At 45.1% G+C, this 25,147-nt stretch overlaps 1 protein-coding gene across 29 annotated transcripts in view; it reads left to right on the top strand.

Annotated features, from left to right (window-relative positions):
* The window catches only part of LOC111853435 (calcium/calmodulin-dependent protein kinase type II subunit gamma), an 81,381-nt gene that overhangs the window by 21,472 nt on the left and 34,762 nt on the right, over nucleotides 1–25,147 (top strand). For all 29 annotated transcript variants that reach the window (XM_023830287.2, XM_023830291.2, XM_023830283.2 and 26 more), the window contains exons 3-9: nucleotides 12,448–12,507; nucleotides 14,839–14,893; nucleotides 15,247–15,312; nucleotides 19,438–19,510; nucleotides 20,865–20,967; nucleotides 21,228–21,311; nucleotides 21,399–21,493. In XM_023830287.2, the coding sequence (XP_023686055.1) occupies nucleotides 12,448–12,507; nucleotides 14,839–14,893; nucleotides 15,247–15,312; nucleotides 19,438–19,510; nucleotides 20,865–20,967; nucleotides 21,228–21,311; nucleotides 21,399–21,493 (536 nt within the window). The remainder of the gene's footprint in view (nucleotides 1–12,447; nucleotides 12,508–14,838; nucleotides 14,894–15,246; nucleotides 15,313–19,437; nucleotides 19,511–20,864; nucleotides 20,968–21,227; nucleotides 21,312–21,398; nucleotides 21,494–25,147) is intronic.

Raw genomic sequence — 25,147 nt, 5'->3', positions numbered from 1 at the left:
TGATATCTGTCATTATAGCAAAGCAGAACTTGACTGCAAAGCAAATGCATCTTAAAAGAAGACATTCAGGTTTGACGGACTCACCCAATAATGCGAGGTTAGCCATAAATATGTCCTATTTAGCCCCTTAAAGTAGCCTAGACTGTCTTTGTCATCACTTTGACTTAATTTATTTTGCTTATTGTGATTCCTGTATGTCAAAATAATTGCTGCTAAAATGAAGGTTACCCCGTCGCTTAGCCACATCATTTTACATAATACGAAAATTAACCATATAGCCAAATGTAGAACTGATCTACCAACAGAGTATGCCAAATAAGTTTTTGGTGTTGCAGTGAGTTGTGCCAAAAGACACAAAGCAGTGCTGAGAAATCACTTGCTTTTGCTCAATATTGTTACTATGGAATACGAAATATTTTATGAATGCCTTTTCATGACCAATTCTTGTTCGCTTTTCTCCTCTTCACTCATTTTTTGTTTGATTTCTCACAAATGCGCCACACAGTCTGTGAATCAGTCCAACAGCAAGGATGAAAATTATATGGTTGTCTCGGAAATTGCATGAAGTGCTCATGCAAAAGCAGCGGCAGTAAACTTTAGACTGATTTTTTAAACTTATATTAGATAATGCTGAAAAGGAACCATCATTAAAATTGCAAAGCTTGCTAAGTTTGGTTTCCTATTACTAAGTGAATGTTTTAGCACAATTTAATGATGGTTTGAACCCAGTTGACTATTATGGTCCTTGCAATGTGACAATTACATTTGCCGAAATTTCATGTTGATATTAACATCACACATCGTACAAGTGGCACTTTGTGTGTGTGGAGTTTGCCTGTTCACCCTGTGTGTGGGTGCTCTTTCACCAGATCTGTTGATTTCCTTATACTGTCCAAAACATTAAACTTAAGTGAATTGAAGTGCCTAAATTGACTGTGTTGGTGTGACTCAGTGTATTCCCTGCAATGTGTGATTGGTTCCTGCCTAGTATCAATTGCAATGTATATATTATATTATATTATATTATATTATATTATATTATATTATATTATATATAAATGGGTACTCGATGAATCGTCAGATTGGTAGATTACTCAAGCATTAATATAATCGAAAGTGAGATCCCTAGTGACAGTGTGTGTGACAATGTATGTGAGGGCGTGGCTGTTTGACCTTCCATGCCTCTCCCACGTACAGCAGGTCTTAGTGACCCCCCCTCCCCCAAAGTGCAGTGCTAAAAGCAGCCTCCAGTTCCTCTCCGCAGTAACTCCAGCTGACACACCCTTGCCTTTTAACCTTGCCCCTTCCCCTAACCTATTGGCCAATCTGCATTACTGAGGAGCCTGAGAATGTACATAGTTCTGACATCATTTTACAATTTTATGTGGTCTCCTTAAAAAACTTGTTCATGTCTTTTGAAAAGACCTCCTGCTAAGTATCTCAGTTAAGGATCGGTTCAGAGCTCCTTTGGGGACTTGTGGTTTCAGGGCTGCCAGCTGAACTGCTAAACCAGTCCAGTTTAAGAGGTGGGGCAGCTTGCTCAGATCTGATGCACGCCTTTATCACACTGCTGCTCTCGGCTCTCATTCTATTCCTAATTGTAGGAAATTGGTCTGTTTTTTTCACTTCTTCATGATCCCCAATCGCATGGCAGAGATCCCGCTGATCTCTGAAGTGTGCTGATGAGGCTAAGGTACAAAATAACTTGTGGGGCAGCGTTGGTATTCAGCCAGTGTCATTGCCATGGGCCATGATTACCCAGGAGAATGTCACGGGTGACGTGTGGCATGCTGGGAACCTAAAGCATGCCCCTGTTGTCTGTGTGTTTGTCGGTTTGAGTGCTAGAGCTGGTTTTGTTATACTCTACTTTTAAGTTTCGGTAACGCTTTACATTAACTGCACCTTCATAATGCTTTTATATTGCATTCATAAAACATTCAGTGCACCTTCATAATGTTTTCATTAAGTATTCATAAACATCATGTTTGTATACCTTCACATCCTAACATCCCTTAACAGCTGTAATATACATTAATAACTAGCATTATATAATAATAACAAACATTATAAATGTATAATCATGTAATGTTTGTTATTAATTAATATATATTAAAGCTGTTAAGGGATGTGTGGATGATAAGGTGTACTTGCATGCTGCTTATGAATGCATTATGATGGTTCACTTAATGTAAAGCGTTACCTAATTTTCTTAATGAAGCAGTTTTTCTGAACCACTTTTGGCCTCCACCTCCATGGCATTCTGGTAATCAGAGTGGAGGGGGACGATACAAAAGATCATTTATGAGGAATTTAGGAGGTCAGTGCTACAGGAATGCAGGCTGTAGCTTCACGCGGGTCGATCCAGGCCCATTGGTGATGTAATGGCCTCCCCAGGCATGAATGCCATCTGTTGGCAAGTCCTAGTCACAATGCTTCAATGTCCTGCATCCTCATGCTGCCTCCTGGATGCCTGCCGAGGATCGTCTGGTTGAGAAGATTCTGCACAAGCAGCGAGCTGCGGGTCACCCAAGGTCCCTTTGCTACGGTGTCACCGAGCTTCATGGAATATGCAGCTCTGTGTGTGTGGGGTGCTGTGAGTGAGGGTCTGCAAGAGAGTGTGCATGCAAGGATGCTTGAGGGTCTGCATGCGAGTCTGTGTAGGGGTATGCGCACAGGGCTGCTTGAGTCTGTGAGAGACTGTGAGCATAGGGCTACCTGAGGGTCTGTGTGAGAGTGCGTGTGCAGGGCTGCTTGAGGGTCTGCCTGGGGATCTGCATGTGGGCCTCTGGGGCCATACTTAAGGGTACACGTACAATCCTCGTCAGAATTATTGGCTCCCATCAATTGTAAGTACAGGATGTAGAATATCTTCAGAAATAAATGCAAATTAACCAATTTTGTATTGGAAACAACAGCAACAAAAAAGCTTCCATATAGTGAAATAAAAAATATAGACATGTACCCTAGACACAATTATTGGCACCCTTCACTAACATTTGGTTTCAGAACCTTTGGCAACAGTGACAGCTTCTAAACATTTCTTGTAGTCATCTTCCTTATGGGCTTCATTACGTTGCCTATAAACAAACTGCTGTACTACATTTTCAAAGAGCTCCACTTTGGTTTAATCTGTCTATAGAACATTCTCCAGATAGACTGCGGCTTATCTAAGAAGGTTTTTGAATTTTTTAAAAGAAGGACTGAATGTTACAATCCCTAGTTCTGCACCACAACTGTCTTTGGAGGGGGTTGTTTGGAGATAGCCACTAAGTGATGTTGCCACCACGAGGACACATCATCAGTTGTGCACCTCAGCATCATTAGATGTTTCAGCCATTTATCACAAGACACCCTCCGCTGAGGCAGGCCCACCACAGGCTGATCAGACCTGGGTGTGTGTCTCATGGTCATTTGGTTGCCATGGCAGTGTAAGCAGCATCTTTCTTTTTCAGCCACAGCGAGTGGCTGATCCTCTCAGCGGTGTTGGCGAGCTCTTTGATTACTTTCCTATAGGCTTGCCCTCTGACACCTACTTCCCTGAGGGACTTTGCTGTGGAACTGGCTACAAAACTCCTGCACCTCACTTCAACCGGGTGTACTTTCACATTCCATCCTCTGTCCTCTGCTTCAGCTGCTAGGTTGGTGTAACACAGCTTCTTATGTTCATGAACTTCGTCAGCCACATTCTCTCACGGGACTGTAAGCTCGATGACGTAGGCATGTTGGCAGGAGTTGGACCAGAGGACCACGACTGGTCGCAGGGTGGTTGCTGCAATCTCTGATGGGAAAATGAGTCTCTGGCCTAGGTCCACTAACATTTCCCAGTCCCCTGCCACATTTAGTCGTCCTGATTCAGCATGTGAGGGGTTAGTCTTCGGTTTTTTGCCCTTCTTGGATGAAGGATAGATGCCATACCTCGCCTGCTTGTTGCGAGGTATGGCATTGATGGTTACTCACTTGCTCTTTACTTCAGCTGCCAAGCACTGTAACACTTGTGTCGCCAAGTATATCTGCCTTGTGTTAGGCTGGTCTTGCATCCGACTAAGATGTGCTTGAGGGTTGCTAGAGCTGTACACAGAGGACGAGCCGGATCCTCTCTCAGCCAGAGATTTAAGTTTGTGGGAGAGGGCAGGACACCATATGTGGCCTTGATGATATAACTCAGCCTATTCTACTCCATGCTCCACAGTTTGTTCCATGAGTTTCCTCTTCTCAACCCCCTCCCACCTCGTCCAGCAGCCATGTCTTGACTGACCTACAGTTTTGGGCCACCTGGCTGCTGCTTCCTGTCGGCGCACCTCCTCTATTACCATGGTCCAGCATTCACTTGAGGTTGCCTTCTGCCAAGTAGGTGTTTTTGTTCCCAGGCTAAAGCCTTGTCTGCCTTGTTGGACGTGGCCTAGTAAATCTTGGTGCCAGAGGGCAGATTTAGCATCCAGTACGGTTGCAGTTGGAGTCCACTTCTCTGTTGCTAGGGTAGGAGCGACTCTTCTTACAACCAGGTTCCGGGATTCTGTAAGGGACATGTCCAGCCTTGCCTTAGCACATTTGAATTCATCCACTGGGCTAGAGGTTGGCAATGAGAGGGCTCTGTTCCTGTAGATTCTGATGCTGCTGAGGCACTTGGTAGTCCAAGCCATTTCCTCAAGTGTGAGTTCACCAGTCTCTCCAGTTGCTTGGCTTGCAAAAGTGTGACCTCGTACATGTTTATGATTTCCATTCGTGCTTTGATGTTTTCCTAGAGTTTCTGTAGCAGGCGTCTGGTACACAGCTTTGTTGTTGTTATGGTAGTCATGTCATCCATGTATGCACTGATTGGTGGAAGACATAGCCTATCCCTGAACCACTCGCCTCCCACTACCCATCCAGACACACAGATGATGAGCTCCATTGCAATGGTGAATGCCAGAGGAGAAATGGTGCAGCCCACCGTAATGCCTACCTATAGATACTGCCAGGTGGTAGTGTTGTTCTGTGTTATGACCCTAACCTTAACCCTAACCCTGTTCTTTGGGACATGGAAGAACTTAAATGCTGTCCATGGTATCTCACGAGGAACTGGTCCAAAGGCATTGGCAAGATCTAAGAAAACCACATGTAGATCTCTTCTTTTCTTCTTGGCCATTTGTATCTGGTGCCAGATGATGTTAGCATGTTCCAGACATTCTGCAAAGCCACATATTACAGCTATCTGGATTGATGTGTCAACAAAATTGTTTCTTTGCAGGAATATCGAGAGCCTTTGGGTTAGCATAATAAAGAAGATCTTTCCGTCTACATTCAGAAGGTTGATTTGCCGGAACTGGATGATGGATGATGAGTTTTTCTCTTTTGGGATCAGGACGCCTCCTGCCCTTCACCATGCCTTTGATATAGGTCCTTTCTGCCAAACCACCTTCAGACTCTCACACCTTCATCATCCAGAGGTATTTCAGGACTCCAGGGATGTTCTTATAGAGCAGGAGCTGAAGCCAATCTTGCCTGTTATACGATACGCTCAACCTCACTTTATGCCTACAGTTATCAGTGTAGGTCTTCCTCAGGTGTTCCTCCAGTACTTGTATGGATATTTTGAGGTTTCCACTTTTCCCCATACCATAGAGGCTTTTAACGTTGTACGGATCCCTGTAGAAGCAGGTCCTTGCCCATTATTTTCCTCTTATGTTGTTGTCCCAGGTCTTTGTAGCTTTGTCAAGTGCTGGTTTACTTCAGCCTGCAGTACATCAATAACTTCCTTTTCTGCCTCTGTGGCCTTCCTCCACTGTTTTCTCAGTTGTCTTCTTTCCTTCACTAGTGTATCGATCTCCCACTGCCTCCTGGATTTGGGCTGGGTTGTAAACCTTTTCTGCAGTCTCTGTGTGATCCCTTTTCACCAAAAATCTCTCGATGCCATAGTTTTAAATGATGGTTCCCATTTTCTCCAGCTTTTTTTCCACAGTTCCTTTCTCTCTGTCTAGTGGACAAGGTTTGTGTTGATGGTCTCCCACTCTCTCTTCTGGCAGGATTTGGGGCACAAGATTTTTGGTTTTCTCGCTTCCATCTTCCTCTCTGTTGCTGCCCGTGGCTGGTTAGCCTCCGAGCTGGAGCCCGCCGATGGGTCTGTGCTACGTTGAGTTTGTTCGGGGTGCTGATACCCTGAAGACTGTGCAAGTTCTCTTACCACTGGGCTTCACTCTGCTGATTTGACCTACTTCTTATGAGGTACTGGTTAATGCGAGGCCCCTTGCTGAGCTCACTAATGCCCTTCATTTTGCCTTGATGGATCCTAAGACCTTTCTGTGATGTTACCTTTGACCAACCACAGATGCATCTCTGCAGCTTTTGTTCTGTCAGTGCTAATGATCCGTCAATTACAGTGCTAGACGTCTGGTTCATTGTCTTTCTCTTTCTTTGGTTTGTTCCTGTGTGGTCCGTCTGTGAGTCATCTTGCACCACTGCTCTCACAAACTCAGGGGGTATTCTTCGTTTTGAGGTTTTCATAGCAAAGGTGGGTGCATCCAGGAACACTAACTAGCCCTGGATCCTGCTGGCATGAGTCGCTAGCCCATGCCAGCCCCAGTGGGGTTTGTTCCCTCCTGTCAGCAGTCTCTCCAGGCCATCACCTGGTCTTACCCTAGTTGTCAGGTGCCCTTTTGCAGCGGTCACTGGCTCGTTCCAGATTTTCATATTTTAAACTCAAGTCTTGCCTTTTTGTGCCATTCTCTCAATAGTTGTGTCCTCCTTGGCCTTTGCCCATGGAGTCCTGATTGATTTAGTGAGCAGAGTATATTATGGGCAGAAAGCACCACTCCAGATTGCTCCAGGTCAGCCCAAAGCTCTTTAGATGTTATGCATATTGTTTTTTCCACAAGCCGTACCAGCCTTCACAGACTTCTCTCATTGAGTTTCTTCTTAGCACTACATCCTGAAAGTGTCTTAATAGTTTTAGAACTGTTGACCAGGCATCCCTGAGTGTTCAGTGAAACAAAAAGCCTGTTTCTTGTGACCTCAGCATCCACACAGTGCTCACACACCAAATGGCCCTGTCCATGGCATTCTTTTTTGTCATCAGGATCATTTCTACTCCCCAAGCACATTAGCCAGTAATTCACAAGGATTTTGGGGCTGTTATATGTAGGAACTTGCATGCACTCTCAGAGGGGCTCATCAACAGGACAGTCAGGGAGATCTTCAAATACAAACACTGAATATATGCACGAGAAAATATAGGCCATAGGTGTGTAGGGATACATGTGTGCAGAGTCACAGTAACTTGGAAGCGTATCCTGGTGGTGGTGTGCGATTCTGTGCTGTAACCAGTGCTCAAGTACACTGGTACCTAATTTCCACACACAGAGCCAATGGTGGTGTCAGTGCTGGGCTGGTTCTCCCTTACTGCCTTTTGAGAGACACATACATGCCTCGTTCTCACAAACATGGTGCCAGAACCAGTGCTTGATTGTTTCCCAATCCAGAACTAGTTTAGTGCGTTTCCACTGCAAAAAAATTGGCCCTGGGCCAGCAAAAATGGCTCCAATACAGCACCACAAAAAAGCTGGTCTCCAAATTTGGAATGTAACATCAATGAAAGTGACATGACCTATCGTGTCCAAACCTTCTGTATGCCTGGAAAATTCAGCGCATAGCCATTATAATTTTGTCTAATATCACTGGTGCTGGCAGTGAAATAACATACTGGCTTATTAGTGGAATGACTTTCAAATCTTAGATCTTTTTTTATTCTGTGAAAAATGCAAGATCAATCTGCTAGCCAAATTTAATAATTATAAACGTTGTCGAATAAATAAAATATTGGGGCGATCCAGTGGCGAAAACATCATGAGCCGGACAGCAAAGGAAAATTTTTAGTATAGAGTGAGAATAATTCACTGACACGCACAAACTATCTTTAAGGAGACAATAGTGGATACAGGCAATAAAGCGGTCATACTCTTAAAAACTGTTTTTTTTTTTTTTTTTGGTTCAGTACTTAAAACCTGAAACATTAAAATACGTAAATCCAAAAAATGTAATACATATGAACCTTTACTTTACTTTTTTGAAATCGGTGGAAATGTGGGCAGGTTCTCAAAAGGCATCAAGTGAGAACTAGCCCAGCAGCAGCTTGGTGTGGGTAGAAACAAGGCAACAGAGGGTGGGTGGGACAACGCGCCTGTCTAAGTGGATGTGCGTGGCTCTCTGCAGATCCAGTCAGAGTGTAAGCAGAAGGCCTACCCTGCACACCCAGCACCCAAATTACAGCCTGGGGGTGATCAGAGAGGCACACTGTGTTCTTGCAGTAGCCCCTTGCCCCCCCCACCCCACCCAGTGCTCACACATTTCCAATGGTTACAAAAGAGAACAGAATGGAAATGTTACGTAGTCAGAAGTGAGAGTAACATAAAGGTTCATATGAATTCCGTTTTTTTTTTTTTTTTTGGATCTCTTATGGGGTTTTTATAAGCTGCCAAACCAAACAAATTAGCCTTTAAGTCTCGGTTTTCAGAGTATGACTTGTGCTCTGTCTCTTCTTGAAAGCTGCAATTCTCCCTGCTACGTGTGTGGAAGTGAATTTATGCTCAATTGCTGTTTTATCGCCATCCTTTTAAGGATTACGCAGTAAAAGAGTCTGCAAAAAGTGGAACTTTGCTGTCCGGCACCGTGATCTCTTTGCCACTTCAGCACCACAGTATTTTATTTATTCAACCTGTGATATGTTTATAATTTATTATTATATTATTCTGTTTCATAGAATAAAAAAATTCTATAAAATTTGTAAGGTTATTTCACTAATAAGCCAGCATGTTCTTTCACTGCCAAAAGACAAAACCATATCAGTTATGGATTGAATTTGCCTGGTATGTGCAAGATTTGGATGCGATAGCCTGTCTCGCATTCTATGATGTTATGGTTCCAAATTCAGCTTTTCTGTGGTGCTGTGTTGGAGGCATTTTCTATGGCCCAGGGCCAGTTTTTTGTGGTGGAAATGTGTGGAACCAGTTACAGACTGGGAAAAAGCCCGACACCGGCTCCAGCACTTACATCCTTCTCATGCTGGTCTCCAGGCGACTGCACTCTCCTGTGCATGTATCAGTCAGCATGAGGCTGCCTTGCACTTAGACTGTCACTGTTAAATAATGTAGGACCTGTGCATTTCATGCTCCTGTCCATTGTCACTCCTTCCCCGCTTTGGGGCACCCTCCTGCCCCAGAGTACAGGTGTCCTTCAGGCAGTGCTTCCCTGTGGGGGGCAGTAGCCTGCTGCTTGACTACAGTTCCGGTCTCTGTAACCATGTATCACTGCAGTGATAAGGCAGCGCTGAAACCCTCCACGCCAAGTGTGGTTTTCGCTGGGTCTTGGCACGGCTCACTCGGATCGTGTCAGCACCATATGGCTCCCCATTCCTGATTGGCCTTTTTTTCTGTTACCAGCCTCTGCGACACATGACTGACTGAGTGGCAAGATGCCCCACTCTCTGAGCCAATGGTGTCAGCTCTGAGGCAGGGGTGGGCGAGACCAGCGGCACTGTGGGCGGGCTGCCACTATGCCCTGCAATTGTGTGCAGATGACAGACTGATACAGCTGAATAAATAATGTGGTAAATAATAGTGCTACCTCATTTCTGGGAAGCAGAGCCTGAGGTGTGTAGTTGACAAACACTGGAGTGAGACTCACACACCAACATTTTTATGCACAAGTGTCACTATGGCTGTGGTGTAATTACAGCACTGAGCAGTCATAGTCATGCAGGCTCGCAGAAACGTCAGCTGTGTGTTCTGTGTTACTTGTTTTTTTGGGTTTTTAAGTTTTGAGGTTTGGCTCACTGGTATTGTTTCTGCACCAGTGAGTGCAGAGTGCTGTATCTGTGAGCTTGGAGTGTGGCGTCTGTCAGCCCAGAGGGCAGTCCTGAGATTTTGTCAGCCCATCACTAGCTTGCTGAGTGTGGGTCTCTCTCTTCAAATGAGTTTGTAAAGACTTCTCCAGCCTCTGGTTCTGCACCTCCTCCATACTGCTGGTGCTTCACTTCTGCACCTTCTCCATACTGCTGGTGCCCTGCTTCTGCACCTCCTCAATACTGATTGTGCTCTACTTCTGCACCTCCTCCTTACTGCTGGTGCTTCACTTCTGCACCTTCTTCTTACTGCTGGTGCTCTGCTTCTGCACCTCCTCAATACTGATTGTGCTCTACTTCTGCACCTCCTCCTTACTGCTGGTGCTCTGCTTCTGCACCTCCTCCATACTGCTGGTGCTCTGCTTCTGCACCTCCTCGATACTGATTGTGCTCTACATCTGCACCTCCTCCTTACTGCTGGTGCTTCCACAATGTCCAAGGTTGAAAGTTTGCTTTCAGAATGGTTCTTAAATTCAACAATGTAGTTTCTGAAGAAAATCCTGAAATTTCCTTCAATGGCCTGACAGGGAGCAGAGAGGCAGCAAAGGGGAAGTCGGGCTGCCAGGGGTGGGTAATGTCAGTGCTTGAGTACACGCACACAGCAGGCAGGGGCGGCTTTGATTATTTAGCTGTAGCCTGACTCGTGGGGGGTGGGGCTGGGGGTGCTGTCCCCTCTGTAGCCCGGCCCCAGTGACATACGGTTACCTGTGGGTACCATGAAGCACGAGGTGTTCATCCTAGGTGAGAGAGACAGCGAAAAAAGCTTTTTGGCTCTCTCAGGGAGAGGATGGTGTCTCCTAGAGGGTGGGTGGTGAAATTAGTCACCTAAGTGGCTCTGCAGATCCAGTGATAGTCTAAGCTGAAGGCCTGCCCTGCACAGCCAGCACCCAATCCCAGACTGGGGGATCAGAAATGCACCCCATGTTCTTGTGCAATGCAGTAGCCGTTGTGCCCCCAACCCCGTGTATGTGGTATATCTATCTTTCATGTGGTGCTGACGTCTCTGTCCCTCCCTGCTGAATGATAAACCCCACGGCAGTGTCACTGCCCCCAGGGCTGTTTTGCTTTCTGGGCTCTTTGTCATTTATCTGATTGGCTGACAGCATCAACTCAATTTAATTTATTTTTATATAGCGCCTTTCACAACAGAGTTGCCCCAAGGTGCTTTACATGGGTGTGTTATGAAAAGTGGAATATCATAAAGAGAGAACAATACAAAAACAGAGAAATGGAAAAACAAAAAAATTAAAGAAAGCCAGATGACAACAGTGGAGAGGTACCAAAAACTCCCAAGCAGGGAGAAAAAAACCTCTGGGTGTCCCAGGTCAACTGGCTGCCCAACCCCCCTTGGCATTGTCACGTTATAGGAAAAGAAAAGATTGGGCTTGCTTTCTAAAAGCAAGGTGTAGACTGTAATTAAGTCAAACCAATGTCCATCAATGAGTTAATTTTCTACACCAGCCTGGGCAGGGTGCAGATTTAAGTCAGCTCCCACAATGTCACTGGTCGAAAGTCACATCCTAATGTCACCCTTCCGTGGGACTGAACCAGGACTCCAGCTCAGATGGTGCCCACCCTGCGTACCATTCACACATGTGGGAAGAAAGGCAAAGAGCATGGGTGGTCAGAACATGCATTGGCCATTAATGGACAAGCATAGTAGATAAAAATGACACGTACAGCGGTACCAGCAGCCATAGTTACAGTTTGTTATATCAGTACTTAGACATTTGGCATGTGGCAATAGAGAGATGGGGGGTCACTACAGAGTTCACTTTTCTTAACCCATTCTGACCAGATGGCAGAGAGCTTTCGGGTATGTGCCCTGTCTGATTTTGTATGTGCCTCCCTGTACCTCTCTCTGTCCCCATTTATGCCTTTCTATGTCACTGTGTCCCCAGGTGTCCCTCTGTGTGTCCTCATGTGTGTCTCTGTGACTCTCTGTGTCCCAGTGCGTGCGTCTCTGACTCATGCTTCAGGAGGAGGTCCATAGTCCCTCAGCATTCCCAGCTGTAAACCCCATCTGTCCCATTTGCTGTGATTACACTTTAACAGCCTGCTGGGCTCTGTGCATCCTGCCGGCCGCCAGCTCGCCATGAGTGTGGCTCTTCCTTTGGAGGGGAGAATGTGCCCAGTGCATGTTGGTTTGGGTTTGAGCCCCACGTGTCTCCATGGCAATCTGGCCCACAGCGAGCCACGTCAATGCCTCTGTGATGGCCCTGTGGTGACCAAAAAAATGTTTCCACAAAGTCAAAATAACAAGGTTTTATCACATTGTGGGGGACATTTGGTCCCCATAATGTTATATATATATATATATATATATGAATGACCACATGTGTAGGACACACACACACACGGCCTGAGAGCCGTGTCACGTCTTTCTGGGGTCATGCCTCAGGAAAGTGAGAGACGTGCACTGGAAGCCTGGAAAAGTGTGTGGCCAAAGCGCATCCTGGTAACAGGGTATTTCCAGAACACCCGGTGGGGCTACAATCAATACATGAGGGCCCTCCCTCTTATCTTGAAAAAAGTTTTCTTATCTTAAAAAGGTTTTTGTTTGTTTCTGTCCTCAGATCATCAGAAATTGGAACGAGAGGCTCGCATCTGTCGCCTGTTGAAACACCCCAACATTGGTGAGTGGGACGTTCTAGCATGCCTTGCTGCTGGGTGGTGATTCTGTGATAAAAATAGGAGTGTCAGGTACTCTGCACTCTCTGCAGGTACTCTACTCTTTGGGGCGGGGTGATTAAACGAGATGGAGGTTTCTGTCAGCAACATGTTATTTCGCCATGCTGATGTTTACAGCTACTTTGTGGTTATTCTGCACTGGGCTTGAAGCTGCACGTTTTCCAATGCCAAGCGAGAGCTATTTACTAGACCAGGGGTGGGCAATCTTATCCAGAAAGGGCTGCTGTGTGTGCAGGTTTTCGCTGCAACTCCCTAATTAGATTACTAATTAGAAGAGTGATTGGCTGAAAAGTTCTCACACCTGGATTTGAACAGCTGACCTAAAGGTTACCCCAAAAACCTGCATACACACTGGGCCTTTGTGGATAAGATTGCCCACCCCTGTACTAGAGGGAGGTGGCTGAGAGCTCTGGGGATGGGAGAAGCAGAGGCAGAGCATTTAGATAGAGTGATGGGTGAGCTGGGTGTCAGAGGTGGGGTATGAGCATGGGCTTGGTGCCTGGCCCGGAAGCTGCCTTCTTCATGAGCTTCAGCGCTGGTTTCTTTCCTCATCAATCTCCATCTCCCCTTCACTCTCTGTCCCTCTGTCCCCCACATCTCTTTTACTGTCCCTCTCCATCCTATCTCCCTTTCCTCATCTCTCTCTTCTTCACTGCAACTATCTCTGTCTGTCTTTATCACCCCCCCCCCCACTTTCCACGGTTCTTCCTACTTCAGCTGCACATCAGTTCCCATACCGGTCAGGGAGGGAAAGGAGTGTGGATGGCACAGTCACGTAGGTCCCCTTGCCAGCAGACAGGCAGACATATCCATGGGGATCCAGCCTGGAGCGGGTCCCAAGGGCCACAGAGACTCACCCCACCCTGCCCCGCACCCTGTCTCTTCCCTTTCCCTGCATTTTAGCTGCATTTAGCACCTCCCTTGAGGATTATTCCTGTCTGCTCTGGCCTGGTTAACAGACGGGAAGCAGTGGGTAGTTATTAGAGGCACAATGTCACAGTGGGCCTGCGTTCATAGTGGGGTACGGCAGGGTTCAATTTAAGGACCACTATTGTTCCTAATTTACATTAATGATATTGACACCAATACATACAGTAAACTGGTTAAATTTGCAGACGACACCAAGGTGGATGGTGTAGCAGATACCGAACTAGCAGCACAGAGGCTACAACGGGATCTTGATTTAATTAGTGACTGGGATGGTACCTGGCAGATTAAATTTAATGTAGATAAATGTAAGGTAATCCATGCAGGGAGCAGAAATATAAAGTACAGATATTTTATGGGTTCCACTGAAATAAAGGTCGCTTATTATGAGAAAGACCTGGGTGTGTATGTTGATGCTTCCATGGCCCACTCTCACAAGTGTGGGGAAGCAATAAAAAAGGCCAATAGGATGTTGGGTTGCATCTCTAGGTGTGTGGAGTTTAAGTCAAGGGAGGTGATGCTAAGATTATACAATTCCTTGGTAAGACCCCACATTGCTGCCTTGGAAAGGGTGCAACATAGGTCTACAAGAATGATTCCTGGTCTTAGTGGAATGTCTTATGAGGAGAGGTTAGCTGAACTGAATCTGTTTAGCCTCGAGCAAAGGAGACTAAGGGGGGACATGATCCAGGTATATAAGATTCTAACAGGTCTGGATGCTGTTCAGCTAAATGGCTACTTCAATATTAATTTAAATACTAGAACTCATGGCCATAGGTGGAAATTAGCAGGAGAACATTTTAAAATGAATTTGAGAAAACAGTTCTTTACAATGCGTGTAGTTAGACTATGGAATAGTCTCCCTGTTAGTGTAGTGCAAGCTAAAACCCTGGATTCCTTTAAATCCGAGCTAGCTAAGATTTTAACAACTCTGAGCTATTAGTTGAGTTCTCCCCAAATGAGCTTGATGGGCCGAATGGCCTCCTCTCGTTTGTAAATTTCTTATGTTCTTATTCCAGCTGCTCCCACATCTTTCTCTCTCCCCTTCAATCATATAAAACTGTGTTGTTAATCTTGTCTGAAAAGCCAGTTTCTGGCACCATGGGGGGCAGGCTTCAGCCAGGCGTGTGATTTTTGCTCTTCTTGGACTTGAGGTGGGGTGGGGTATGATGTACCTCATACTAGCTCCTCCCCAGGAGGAAACTGAGATAATGGGACACTTATGGTGAGCCAGGACTGGCCTGAACCTGTCACGCGAGTTGGGCGATTAGCAACCTGATGCGGCAGGCTGACCTTGCAGGCTGGCCCCTCACCCCGGTCTATATTGCTCTTTTCCTCTGTTCCTGCAGTTCGTCTCCATGACAGCATTGCTGAAGAAGGCTTCCATTACCTGGTCTTTGACCTGTGAGTATGGCCTGACCTTCATCATATGTGCGCTTTCTGTCTGAGAGGTCTCACTGCCTGGAGTCTGACGCTGCCTTTGACACACATGCTTCAAATTATCAGTCACTCAGTGTCAAGTTAATCTTGGCGCTGGACCCTGTAATGTGTTCTAGTCTAGGGTGCCTATGAAAGGGATGCTGGCAGGGTTCCAAGCCTTTGATACACTGATACTTCCACGCTACTTTGCTGGTACTTGCATCCTGCCACACTCATACTTCAATACCCTTAGCGGTCAAACAGCTGGTCCGGTGTGGAAAGGTCTTCTGTGTCTTCACCCCCTCGGTGCTGATGGTCTTCTCTGCCTCCTCCCGCAGTGTTACTGGCGGTGAACTGTTTGAGGACATCGTCGCCAGGGAGTATTACAGCGAAGCTGACGCAAGGTGGGCCCCAGATGCTCCGTCACCATGGTTACTGGTGGGCAGGGCTGAGGCTGTGTCATCTCTCAGTGACCAGTATGCAAACATTTAGCTGTACAGCATTTCACCTTATCAAACCACAGGCAGACACACCAAACACATAGCAAGACATTGGCAGGGTAACAGACAAATGCTGCAGCTGTGTGCTGAATGCATACTGAACAGCATGGACACCCAGAAGCGAAAACGTTTGACCAAGGAAACGTCACTGGACCCAGAACATTTTATCGATGAAGCACCCCTAGACTGGGAATGTTTGACCAAGGACACACCACTGGACCCGTAACTTTCGATCAATGAAGCACCACTGGACTGGGAACGTCTTAACAGTGAAACACCATCGGACCGTTTAAGCAGGGAGGTGCCACTGGACTGGTCCCCAGCATCTGCATTAAATCACCAGGCATCATGACTGACTGCCTAGGGGGGACCTTCAGTGATGCAGTGCAGTGCTGTGATCTGGGTTTACATAACTTAAGGGGGCAAAGGCATGAAGAGAATATGTGTCCGGGGCCAGTAGTCAGGAGATTATCGCCAGCTGACAGTGCAGATGATGACCGAACCTATGCTTCAAAGGAAATTGAAAGTCAAATATCTTTAAAATGCTGGGGAAATGCTGGAGATTCCAGATGTGTGTGAACACACAAAAAAAGTACAGAAGAAATGGTGTGATACACGCAGTGAGGTTGTGTCACATACACAGACAGACACACATATGCAGAGTCCATGTATTCATATCTTTATGGAGACTCACCATTCATTTCTATGCGCATAACCCCAATGCGTACCAACTATGACAACCTTAACCCAGCCCTAATCTTAACCATAAGTAACCAAACTAAGTACAAGACCATCAGCTATTTTAGTTTTTTGAATGCATTTACAGATTTTTTTTAAAATTGAGGTTATCCTTGTGAAGGACTAAAAAAGTGTCTCTACACGGCAGAAAGTTACAAGTTTTTGTCACATTGTGGGGAAATCTGTTATAATAATTTCAAAAATGCCACACACACAGACGCACACAAACATATACACACACTCATGGGTATTTTAAGTCCGTATTGTTAAAACATCAAAAGCAAAAAAAAAAAATGCTAAGAAACAAAAAGTCAAACCGTCTTTAAAAAGCAGATGAACTTCTGAACCAGTAAAGTTCTTTTAAAAAAGTTATCAGGCTCTTCAGTTTTTGGAAAGCATGGCTGAGTTCTTTCCCCCATTCCCTTAGATAACTTAATAACGTAATTCTGGAAACTCAGCTTCCCTACACAATGGATAAAAGGCATGACCTGACACAGTCTGGCAGTCTTTGGGCTCCCGGTCATGAGTAACGTATGACATAGTAGTGAGGACTGTGACCCTTATCTATCTGTGTGTGTGTGGTGGGGGGGTGGTCCCTTTTCTGCACATAGCAGAGTCCAAGCATGAACTCTAAGGAAGTTGCCTAATTTTGGAGATTGGCCGTAGAAATGTCAGTCTTTTCTTGAATATAATGAGACTGAATGGCATTCTTTCTGTGGTGTTTAAAGCTCCACAAATACATTTAAAAAATTCAACAGCAATGTCTCTTATTAGAAAACATGAACCAGTTACTCAAGATAATCCACAAACTTTGTAGTGAGCAGTTTAATGTAGGAACTATTTTCTTGTACCAGACTCCACACACCAGTTGTATCACTGCACAGAAGATAAGTGCACAAGCATCCCAGCAATAATCTTCACCTAATATTTTGGCACAATTAAACACAACAGAAAAAATGTAATTTAGTCTCATTATATTTGACAGACAACCGACATTTCTACAGTTGATATCTCCAAAACCAGGCAACTACCTTGGTGGATGGATAGCACTGAAGCCCCTCTAAAACATATCCTTTTTAATTCTGGGGTGAAATGTCTGTTTATAAAGTCATTTTACCAGAAAATCCTAGATTGGGATAACAGGGAGTACCTTACCATGTAGCAAGATTCTCTCTAGCTCTTCAAAGGTATTAGCCACTGTGGTTAACTGTGCTGGTGTTTCCTTAGTCAGATTTGTCTGTGTATGATATTAGATGTCTGTAGCCTGGCTTTGTCTAGCAATGCTTCTGATTAAATTTTATTTTCTATTACTGTCTTATGAAAGCACTTTGGTCAACATCGCATTTTTTTGTCTTGTAAATGTCCTATATAAATAAGGTGACTTGACTGTTTATAAGCGCTTGCATTGCAGGATACCTTTTTGTGGTACATTGTCAGGCAAACTACAGAAGCTTTTTGCACTCTCTCTCAGTGAAGCTCTTATGCGCTTTGACATACAGTAGGGATGCACTGATTCCACTTTATATGTCCAGATACTGATACCTGAGCTCTGGGTATCGGCCAATACTGAGTACCGATCTGATTCCAGTGTTTAATTAATAAGCTGTAGGATTTTACCTTACTGTGTGGATTAGACTGTCTTATATATTTCATGTATAAGACATGAGTCATAACTTAAACCTAAACACTGCTTTCCATTGTGAAACTAAATGTAACACATGCTAATTGCTTGGGTTAAATGACGTGCTGTCCTTTCCTCCTCTAGACACTTTAGCTGAACCGAGCTTACAATCTGTTTTACTTTTGTTGTCGTCCCTTATCTTAAAATATGTCCAAACTGCTGACATCCTCCGCGTATACTCAACAATAAGCAATATAGCAAGAAACAGAATATAGATGTGTAGGAGAGTGATAGATGTGGCCACCTCTGAAGGTCACTGACAGGAATTGCACTTTCACTGTACAGAGCGAGTTCATACGAACAGTGGGCACAAAGTAGACGGGCCCGAAGGCTCACAAAAATAACGCAGAACATGCGACTGTTTGGTTGGTAATGGGTGGGGGGAGGGGGTAACCATCCAGTTTGTTTTTTGGGTGAGAGAAGCTAAAGAAAGGGACCGTCATTGAAGTGTTGAGATGCGGGGCACTGAGGCCTCAGGCAGATGAGTCCCTGCTGTGTAACATGCGGGGCACTGAGCCCTCAGGCAGGGGAGTCCCTGCTGTGTAACATGCGGGGCACTGAGCCCTCAGGCAGGCGAGTCCCTGCTGTGTAACATGCGGGGCACTGAGCCCTCAGACAGACGAGTCCCTGCTATGTAACATGCGGGACACTGAGCCCTCAGGCAGGCGAGTCCCTGCTGTGTAACATGCGGGGCACTGAGCCCTCAGGCAGGCGAGTCCCTGCTGTGTAACATGCGGGACACTGAGCCCTCAGGCAGGCGAGTCCCTGCTGTGTAACATGCGGGGCACTGAGCCCTCAGGCAGGCGAGTCCCTGCTGTGTAACATGCGGGACACTGAGCCCTCAGGCAGGCGAGTCCCTGCTGTGTAACATGCGGGACACTGAGCCCTCAGGCAGGCGAGTCCCTGCTGTGTAACATGCGGGACACTGAGCCCTCAGGCAGGCGAGTCCCTGCTGTGTAACAAGCGGGACACTGAGCCCTCAGGCAGGCGAGTCCCTGCTGTGTAACATGCGGGACACTGAGCCCTCAGGCAGGCGAGTCCCTGCTGTGTAACATGCGGGACACTGAGCCCTCAGGCAGGCGAGTCCCTGCTGTGTAACATGCGGGACACTGAGCCCTCAGGCAGGCGAGTCCCTGCTGTGTAACATGCGGGACACTGAGCCCTCAGGCAGGCGAGTCCCTGCTGTGTAACATGGAGGAGCGTTGAGGCCCCAGGTAAGTGAGTCCCTGCTGTCTGACATGCACAGCCTTGTGGTGAGCCATGTAGCCAGTCGTGATGGAGAGTCACCAACCTCCTGATAAACGATGATTACTGTGTGGAGGAAAATGTCCTAGGGCTGTTGAAGTTAGGGTAGGACAACGTGTTATGCGACACCGCTGGGAGGCCCCGTTCCAGCATGGATCCACGGCTGTCCAGCTGACTACAGGTGGTACCTATGGGTGAGAAGCATGAGAGTCAAGCTCCCTTCTTCCATGACTCAGGGAGCAGTTTTCTCTTCAGTACCAGCATCCTGTATCTTCTGATCAATGTCTCGTTTTCTCATCAGTTTTGTCTCCTGCCCCTCCTTCCGAATCATTCCGTTGACACTGCTCTCTCTCTCTCTTCCACAGTCAGTGCATCAATCAGATCCTGGAGAGCGTCAGTCACATCCACCAGCACGACATCGTGCACAGGGACCTCAAGGTTAGCGCTCGTCACCACGGCAACCCCCGATTAAGGCCACATCACCTGTCTCCATGGCGACAGTTTGCGTCACAGCTCTCAGCTTTCTTTGGCACAGGGTTGCTGGCACTCTGATAGGAGGTTATATGCCCCTGAGGCGGATCAAGAGCCATTATAATACTGAAAGGCAGTCCGTGCATAAGTTTAGAGCTGTCAATAAGGTCTGACGAGTGGGGGTGGGGGTTATTAAAAATGAAAAAACAAAAGCACAAGGGCTTTCAGTGTTGTCCCCCCCCCCCCCCCCCCACTGAGATGAGGATTATGTGCTTTGTGTTCTGGAACCTGCCATAAGTGATGCTTGAATAATGAAAGTGACGTGTGTAGAGTTTCTGTCAAGGACAACCCCCCCGGTTAGGAGTGCTGGGGGAGATATTGGTGGATGCCCTGTGTATGGCGACCACTTTAGACAGTTTATATTTCATGAAATGAGCCTTGCCTCTGCTGTACTATATGACACATGTTTGTGGTATTCTTTATTAAATGAAATCATGTTGTCTAGCATGCACTCACCTGCCCCCTCCCCTAGTGCCAGCCCCCCCTCCCCCAGTGCCAGTCTGGCTTTAATCCGGCCCCGAGTGCAGAAGTTAAACAAGGAGCTAAGTGGCATGTGGTTGCCATGCCAATGGGCATGACATCACCGTTTCATCGGCTTGGTGGGGGGAAGGCGGTGGGGTGTGCCTCCTGTGGTCCAGACTTCATCAGCTGCCCTGCCTGAGTTCCTCACTCTGTTAGAGAGCAGAAGTATGTTTACCCACCCCCTCACCTCCCATGGACCTATACTCAGAAAAATGCCACTTTTTGTTATACCATGTTCATCTTTTACCCCCACCACCCTGTATCAACCCCTGCTGCTGCCCCAGCCACATAATAATAATAATTGATAGTTTATTGTCCCCGTGGGGAAATTGTTTTTACGCCTCCCTTAGCTTGCTCTTTGTAAAGTAAGTTGTCTGCGAAGGGCAGCCACCCGTAGTAGCGCCCAGGGAGCTGGGGGTTATGGGCCTCCTGCAAGGAACCGCAGACGTGCTGAGGCTGGGTTTGAACCAACAACCGTCTGATTACAGGCATACAGGCTTAGCCCACTGCCCCCTGTTTTTCCACACTGTTTTCCCACAGTTTCTGAAGATGGTGGTGGTGGGGGGAGGGGGGCACAGAGATCTGCTCCTGGACTTTATGAAAGGGGGGGGTGGGGTCGAGGTCACTTATCAGCCTTCACAGTCAATCCTGACACTAACTGTGGTTGTGTGTACTGGTTCTTAAGTTCTCCATCACCCCTGAGGCCACATTATTGTTGCCTGCTCTGTATGCCCCCCAGCCGGAGAATCTGCTTTTGGCCAGCAAGATGAAGGGGGCTGCTGTCAAGCTGGCGGACTTCGGCCTAGCCATCGAGGTGCAGGGGGACCAGCAGGCTTGGTTTGGTAAGCCCCGCCCCTTCTGGGTGGCTGACGTGGTATGCCCCATTAGCTGCCCTGTCTGAGATTGTTGTTTCTTTAGACTCTAATTTACTGTTGTGCAGGGTGAGCTTTTGGTTCCTGCTTTTCTCATTAGTCACAGGGCTGATTGTTCTAATTGGTTGAATGGTCACTGGCCTTGCATGTTATAGAATTTCAAATTGAATTGAAGATATGATGTATCAGACCAGTGAAAGTGGCCACTGCGTGCATGTTTTGTTATGCAGGTTTTGCGGGCACCCCGGGGTACCTCTCCCCTGAGGTCCTGCGGAAGGACCCGTATGGCAAGCCGGTGGACATCTGGGCATGTGGTGAGTGCCCTGGCCCCGTGTGGCCTCGGTCCCAGTGTGCTGTGGGAAGGGTGGGTCTGGATTAATACATCTGATGTCTGTATGCAGGTGTAATCCTCTACATCCTGCTGGTGGGCTACCCCCCATTCTGGGATGAAGACCAACACAAGCTCTATCAGCAGATCAAGGCTGGTGCCTACGATGTGAGTGCCCCCTACTCTGCCGTAAAAGTGTAATGGTTGTAAACTCGGGTTAAATTACATGTGGCAGCAGATGGTGCAGTGAGTAAGAAGCTGACAGAATCTAATGGCTTTCCCAGGAAAGTTCCTTCTATTGTATCCTTGAGCAAAATTATCCAGCTATTTCATGGGTTGAATCTTTAAAGTAATGCTTTGTTAATGCATTGGACTTTTAAAGACTTCAGTTACTGGGCAAAGGGCATCAAGAGTCTCATCAACATCTACATTGAGACTTTGGGGTGTCCTTCTTGCATGACATTTGCCAGAGGGTCTGGATAATGGCTCTCGGAAGGTTTTAATTAGTCAAAGTTGACCGACCAGATCAGCAAGCACATTGCAGAGGAGGGCGAGGCATTAGCTTTGGGGGCCTTTCCTTGGAGTGTCACAGCACACTGCCACATGCAGTAAAATCCATTAAAATGAGCTTTACCCAATTAATAAACATTACATTTGTATTTACTATTATTTGTTGTAGCAACGGTTCTATTTCTGAGCACTAATAATCCAAACTCTGTGTCGTTGTCGAGGTCATGTCTGTCAGTCAATCAGTCATCGGTCAGATTTTATTTATATAGCACTTTTCCTACAAACAAAATGTGCTTTACATAATAAAAACAATATCACGCCACCCCTACTGCCACCCTCACCCAAACTATGTAAAATAATGGGACAAAAGGCATGAAAGACAATTACAAATAAATAAGTAAACACATAAATATATAAATAAGTAAAAGCAGGTTAAAATATAGTGAGTAAAATTATGAATAGTGAATTAATAAAAAGGAAAAGAAAAATTTATGATAGATAGATAAATATAAAGATAAATACAGGCAAGATAAGTACAAGCTAGAGTTGGATGTCTCAAGACCACTTTTACGCTGTCTTCGTCTTGTCACAGTCTCGACGGTCTATGGTCGTGGTCTTGTCTTGGTCTCGGTTCCCTCGGTCTTGTCTTGGTCTCGCTGTCTTCGTCTTGCTGTCTCAGATCGACATAGTGGTCGGGAGATTTGGAGCAAAATGTATCCATGACACAATGTAACGTTCGATAATGCAAAATTATTATTATTTCGCCTTTCGCGCCCTTCAAATGCAACCAGTCAATGACATACATGCATATTGTTGCGATTAAGACATTGGCGCTCATCCAATCAAAATATAAGCGCAAAATAAGTGTAGCGCTAGTTAAACATTAGGTAAATGTAGGGCTGCATGATTTGGGGAAAATATCGAATCGCGATTTTTCTGACAGAAATTGCGATTACGATTTGATTTTCGATTTATTTTTTTTATGTCAAGCTTCAGTTCAATAGTCAGTGTGTAGTAATTTTAAAACATGATGCAGCATGAGATACCATCAATCAGTATTAACTGGTCTATGTTCTAATGAAAGGATGAGAATTTAAAGATGTGATGTGTCAAGTTAAAGTAATAATGAAAACAATTATAATTATAATATTAATATATAATAATAATTATATTATAATTATTATTATAATAAAAATAGTGAACTTGCAGGTAAAGCTTATTACCCTCCTAATAACACTAGAACCGCCTTTTCCCACGCCAATGAACAAGCAAGAACTACTTTGGTGTATGCTGCCCTTTTGTTTGAGCTATTGTGCTGTTAGCTAACACTAATAACACTCAAAAACCCGTAATGTTCATAACAGAGTGCCTGTTCTGTCCTGAAACCGTAAAGCTGGAAATTTTTAAACGTATTATGCATTTTATAAAATCTTGAATAAATAGAAGTCGTTTATTGGTGATTTCATGTTGGTCGAAGTTTCCGCTTTTTGACAACTGTATACGGTTATTTTCTATACAAATCAATTCAAGTGAAACAAAAAATGTACGTGTTCATGGTTGCAAACTCCTTCAGACTCTCACGCAAGAAATCTTACGGCAAATCTATATTCCATTCTGAACTTAAAATTAGCTGCATCAAAAACGTTACAGCAATTTACGAACCCTACAGACTATTTACAAGGTAATAAAACTTACGGCAACACTTTACTTGAAGCAGTCTACATAAGGGTGACATGTAACCGTCATAAGAATGACATGACACATGTCGTGCACATTAATGACACATTATTGATGTTTTAATGTGTCATTCAGTTCCAAAAACCGAATGACACATTATGACATAATTATTACATTATGACATACATTATGACATAATGTGTCATTAATGTGCATGACATGTGTCATGTCATTCTCATGATGGTTACATGTCACCCTTATGTAGACTGCTTCAAGTAAAGTGTTACCAAACTTATATACATGTAAATGTGTGTGCAGAACAGACAACAGAAAATCTCACTCCATGCAGCTGACCACAGTTGCCAACCCTGTATTATATTTTAAATGAGAAGTAAAATGCAGTTTTTGACTGAAGCAGCTTATCATTCCTTTTCTTTGTTACTCGGACAAATACAAAACGAATGATTAAACATTTTATGTGTCTCTTTGTATGTTTTCTAAATAACACCACATGCCCATACCTAACTGTAATAGCGATTAAAGCGATCTATTCTTTTAGTATTTATGTTAAAGCAAGACTTTTATTTTTACTGTTGTGTTGGAAACACTTAAATTTAATAAGCACAAAAACATATGACATAAACACGACTGTATTGTGGGTTTTACGGCTTTTTTGGAGGTCACCGACTCCGCTGCTGTGAGAATTATACTGACTGTCTCATTGTTGTTTTGATGGGTTAGCAGTATACTAATGCTATTGCCTATTAACAAAAACCAAAGGTATGATATGCTGAAGAATATTGCAGCTGGTGTTTTAAAGGAGCTCACCGGTTCTATTGATGATAGGACCTTTCTGAAACAATCTCGGACCATGAAATAGGAAGGCAATTCACTTATAGCTCAGTAGCAGAATCAGTATTTTTCCGTACCGCGAAAGTAAAACATTTTCCTTGGGCTTCACGTGTTTGCTGCTTGTGGGCCTATACACCTTCTCGGGCCACTTCTGATTGGTGAACATGACTGGCACGCGAGAAGCATGGCGCTTGTGATTGGTGAGAATGACTGTCACACAGGGATCACGGCATGAATTTGTAAAACTATTCTCACAGCAGTTTTAAACCCTTGGTCCAACGTGCTGTATAATGTATATCCTAAATCGCAACTTGCTAATCACGTTGTTTCAAATCGCAATTTCGATTTGAAATCGATAAATCGTCCAGCCCTAGTTAAATGTGTAATCACATGCCACTGCAGACATCAAGATGTCAGAATCTTTTAAGCACTTGTCCTTATTCTTATTAATGCACAATTTGATGTGCAGTTTGTATTGGCATATAGTATTTGTAGTTTGCATTTGATTCATGTGACGTGTGTGCATTTCTTTATATTGTTTGATTACAGTATTTTACTTAAAATGGTGTTGTTTGACTAAATAAATGTGACCATTGACTTTTAAATAACATCTGCATATCACGTTGTGTTGACTTAACAGGCCTAATCCATTTCAGGGAAGTTGATATCATACAGTGTCATTTGGCTAGTACTACTACAATGGGACATGATGCAATTTCAAGTTTATAATGGTGTATCTTCAATTTGATGTTACAATTTCATCTACAAATTAAGTATAATTGA

This window comes from Paramormyrops kingsleyae, chromosome 3, assembly GCF_048594095.1.
Source record: "Paramormyrops kingsleyae isolate MSU_618 chromosome 3, PKINGS_0.4, whole genome shotgun sequence".
NCBI classification, from domain to species: Eukaryota; Metazoa; Chordata; class Actinopteri; order Osteoglossiformes; family Mormyridae; genus Paramormyrops; species Paramormyrops kingsleyae.
This window is presented reverse-complemented; position numbering and strand designations above follow the sequence as displayed.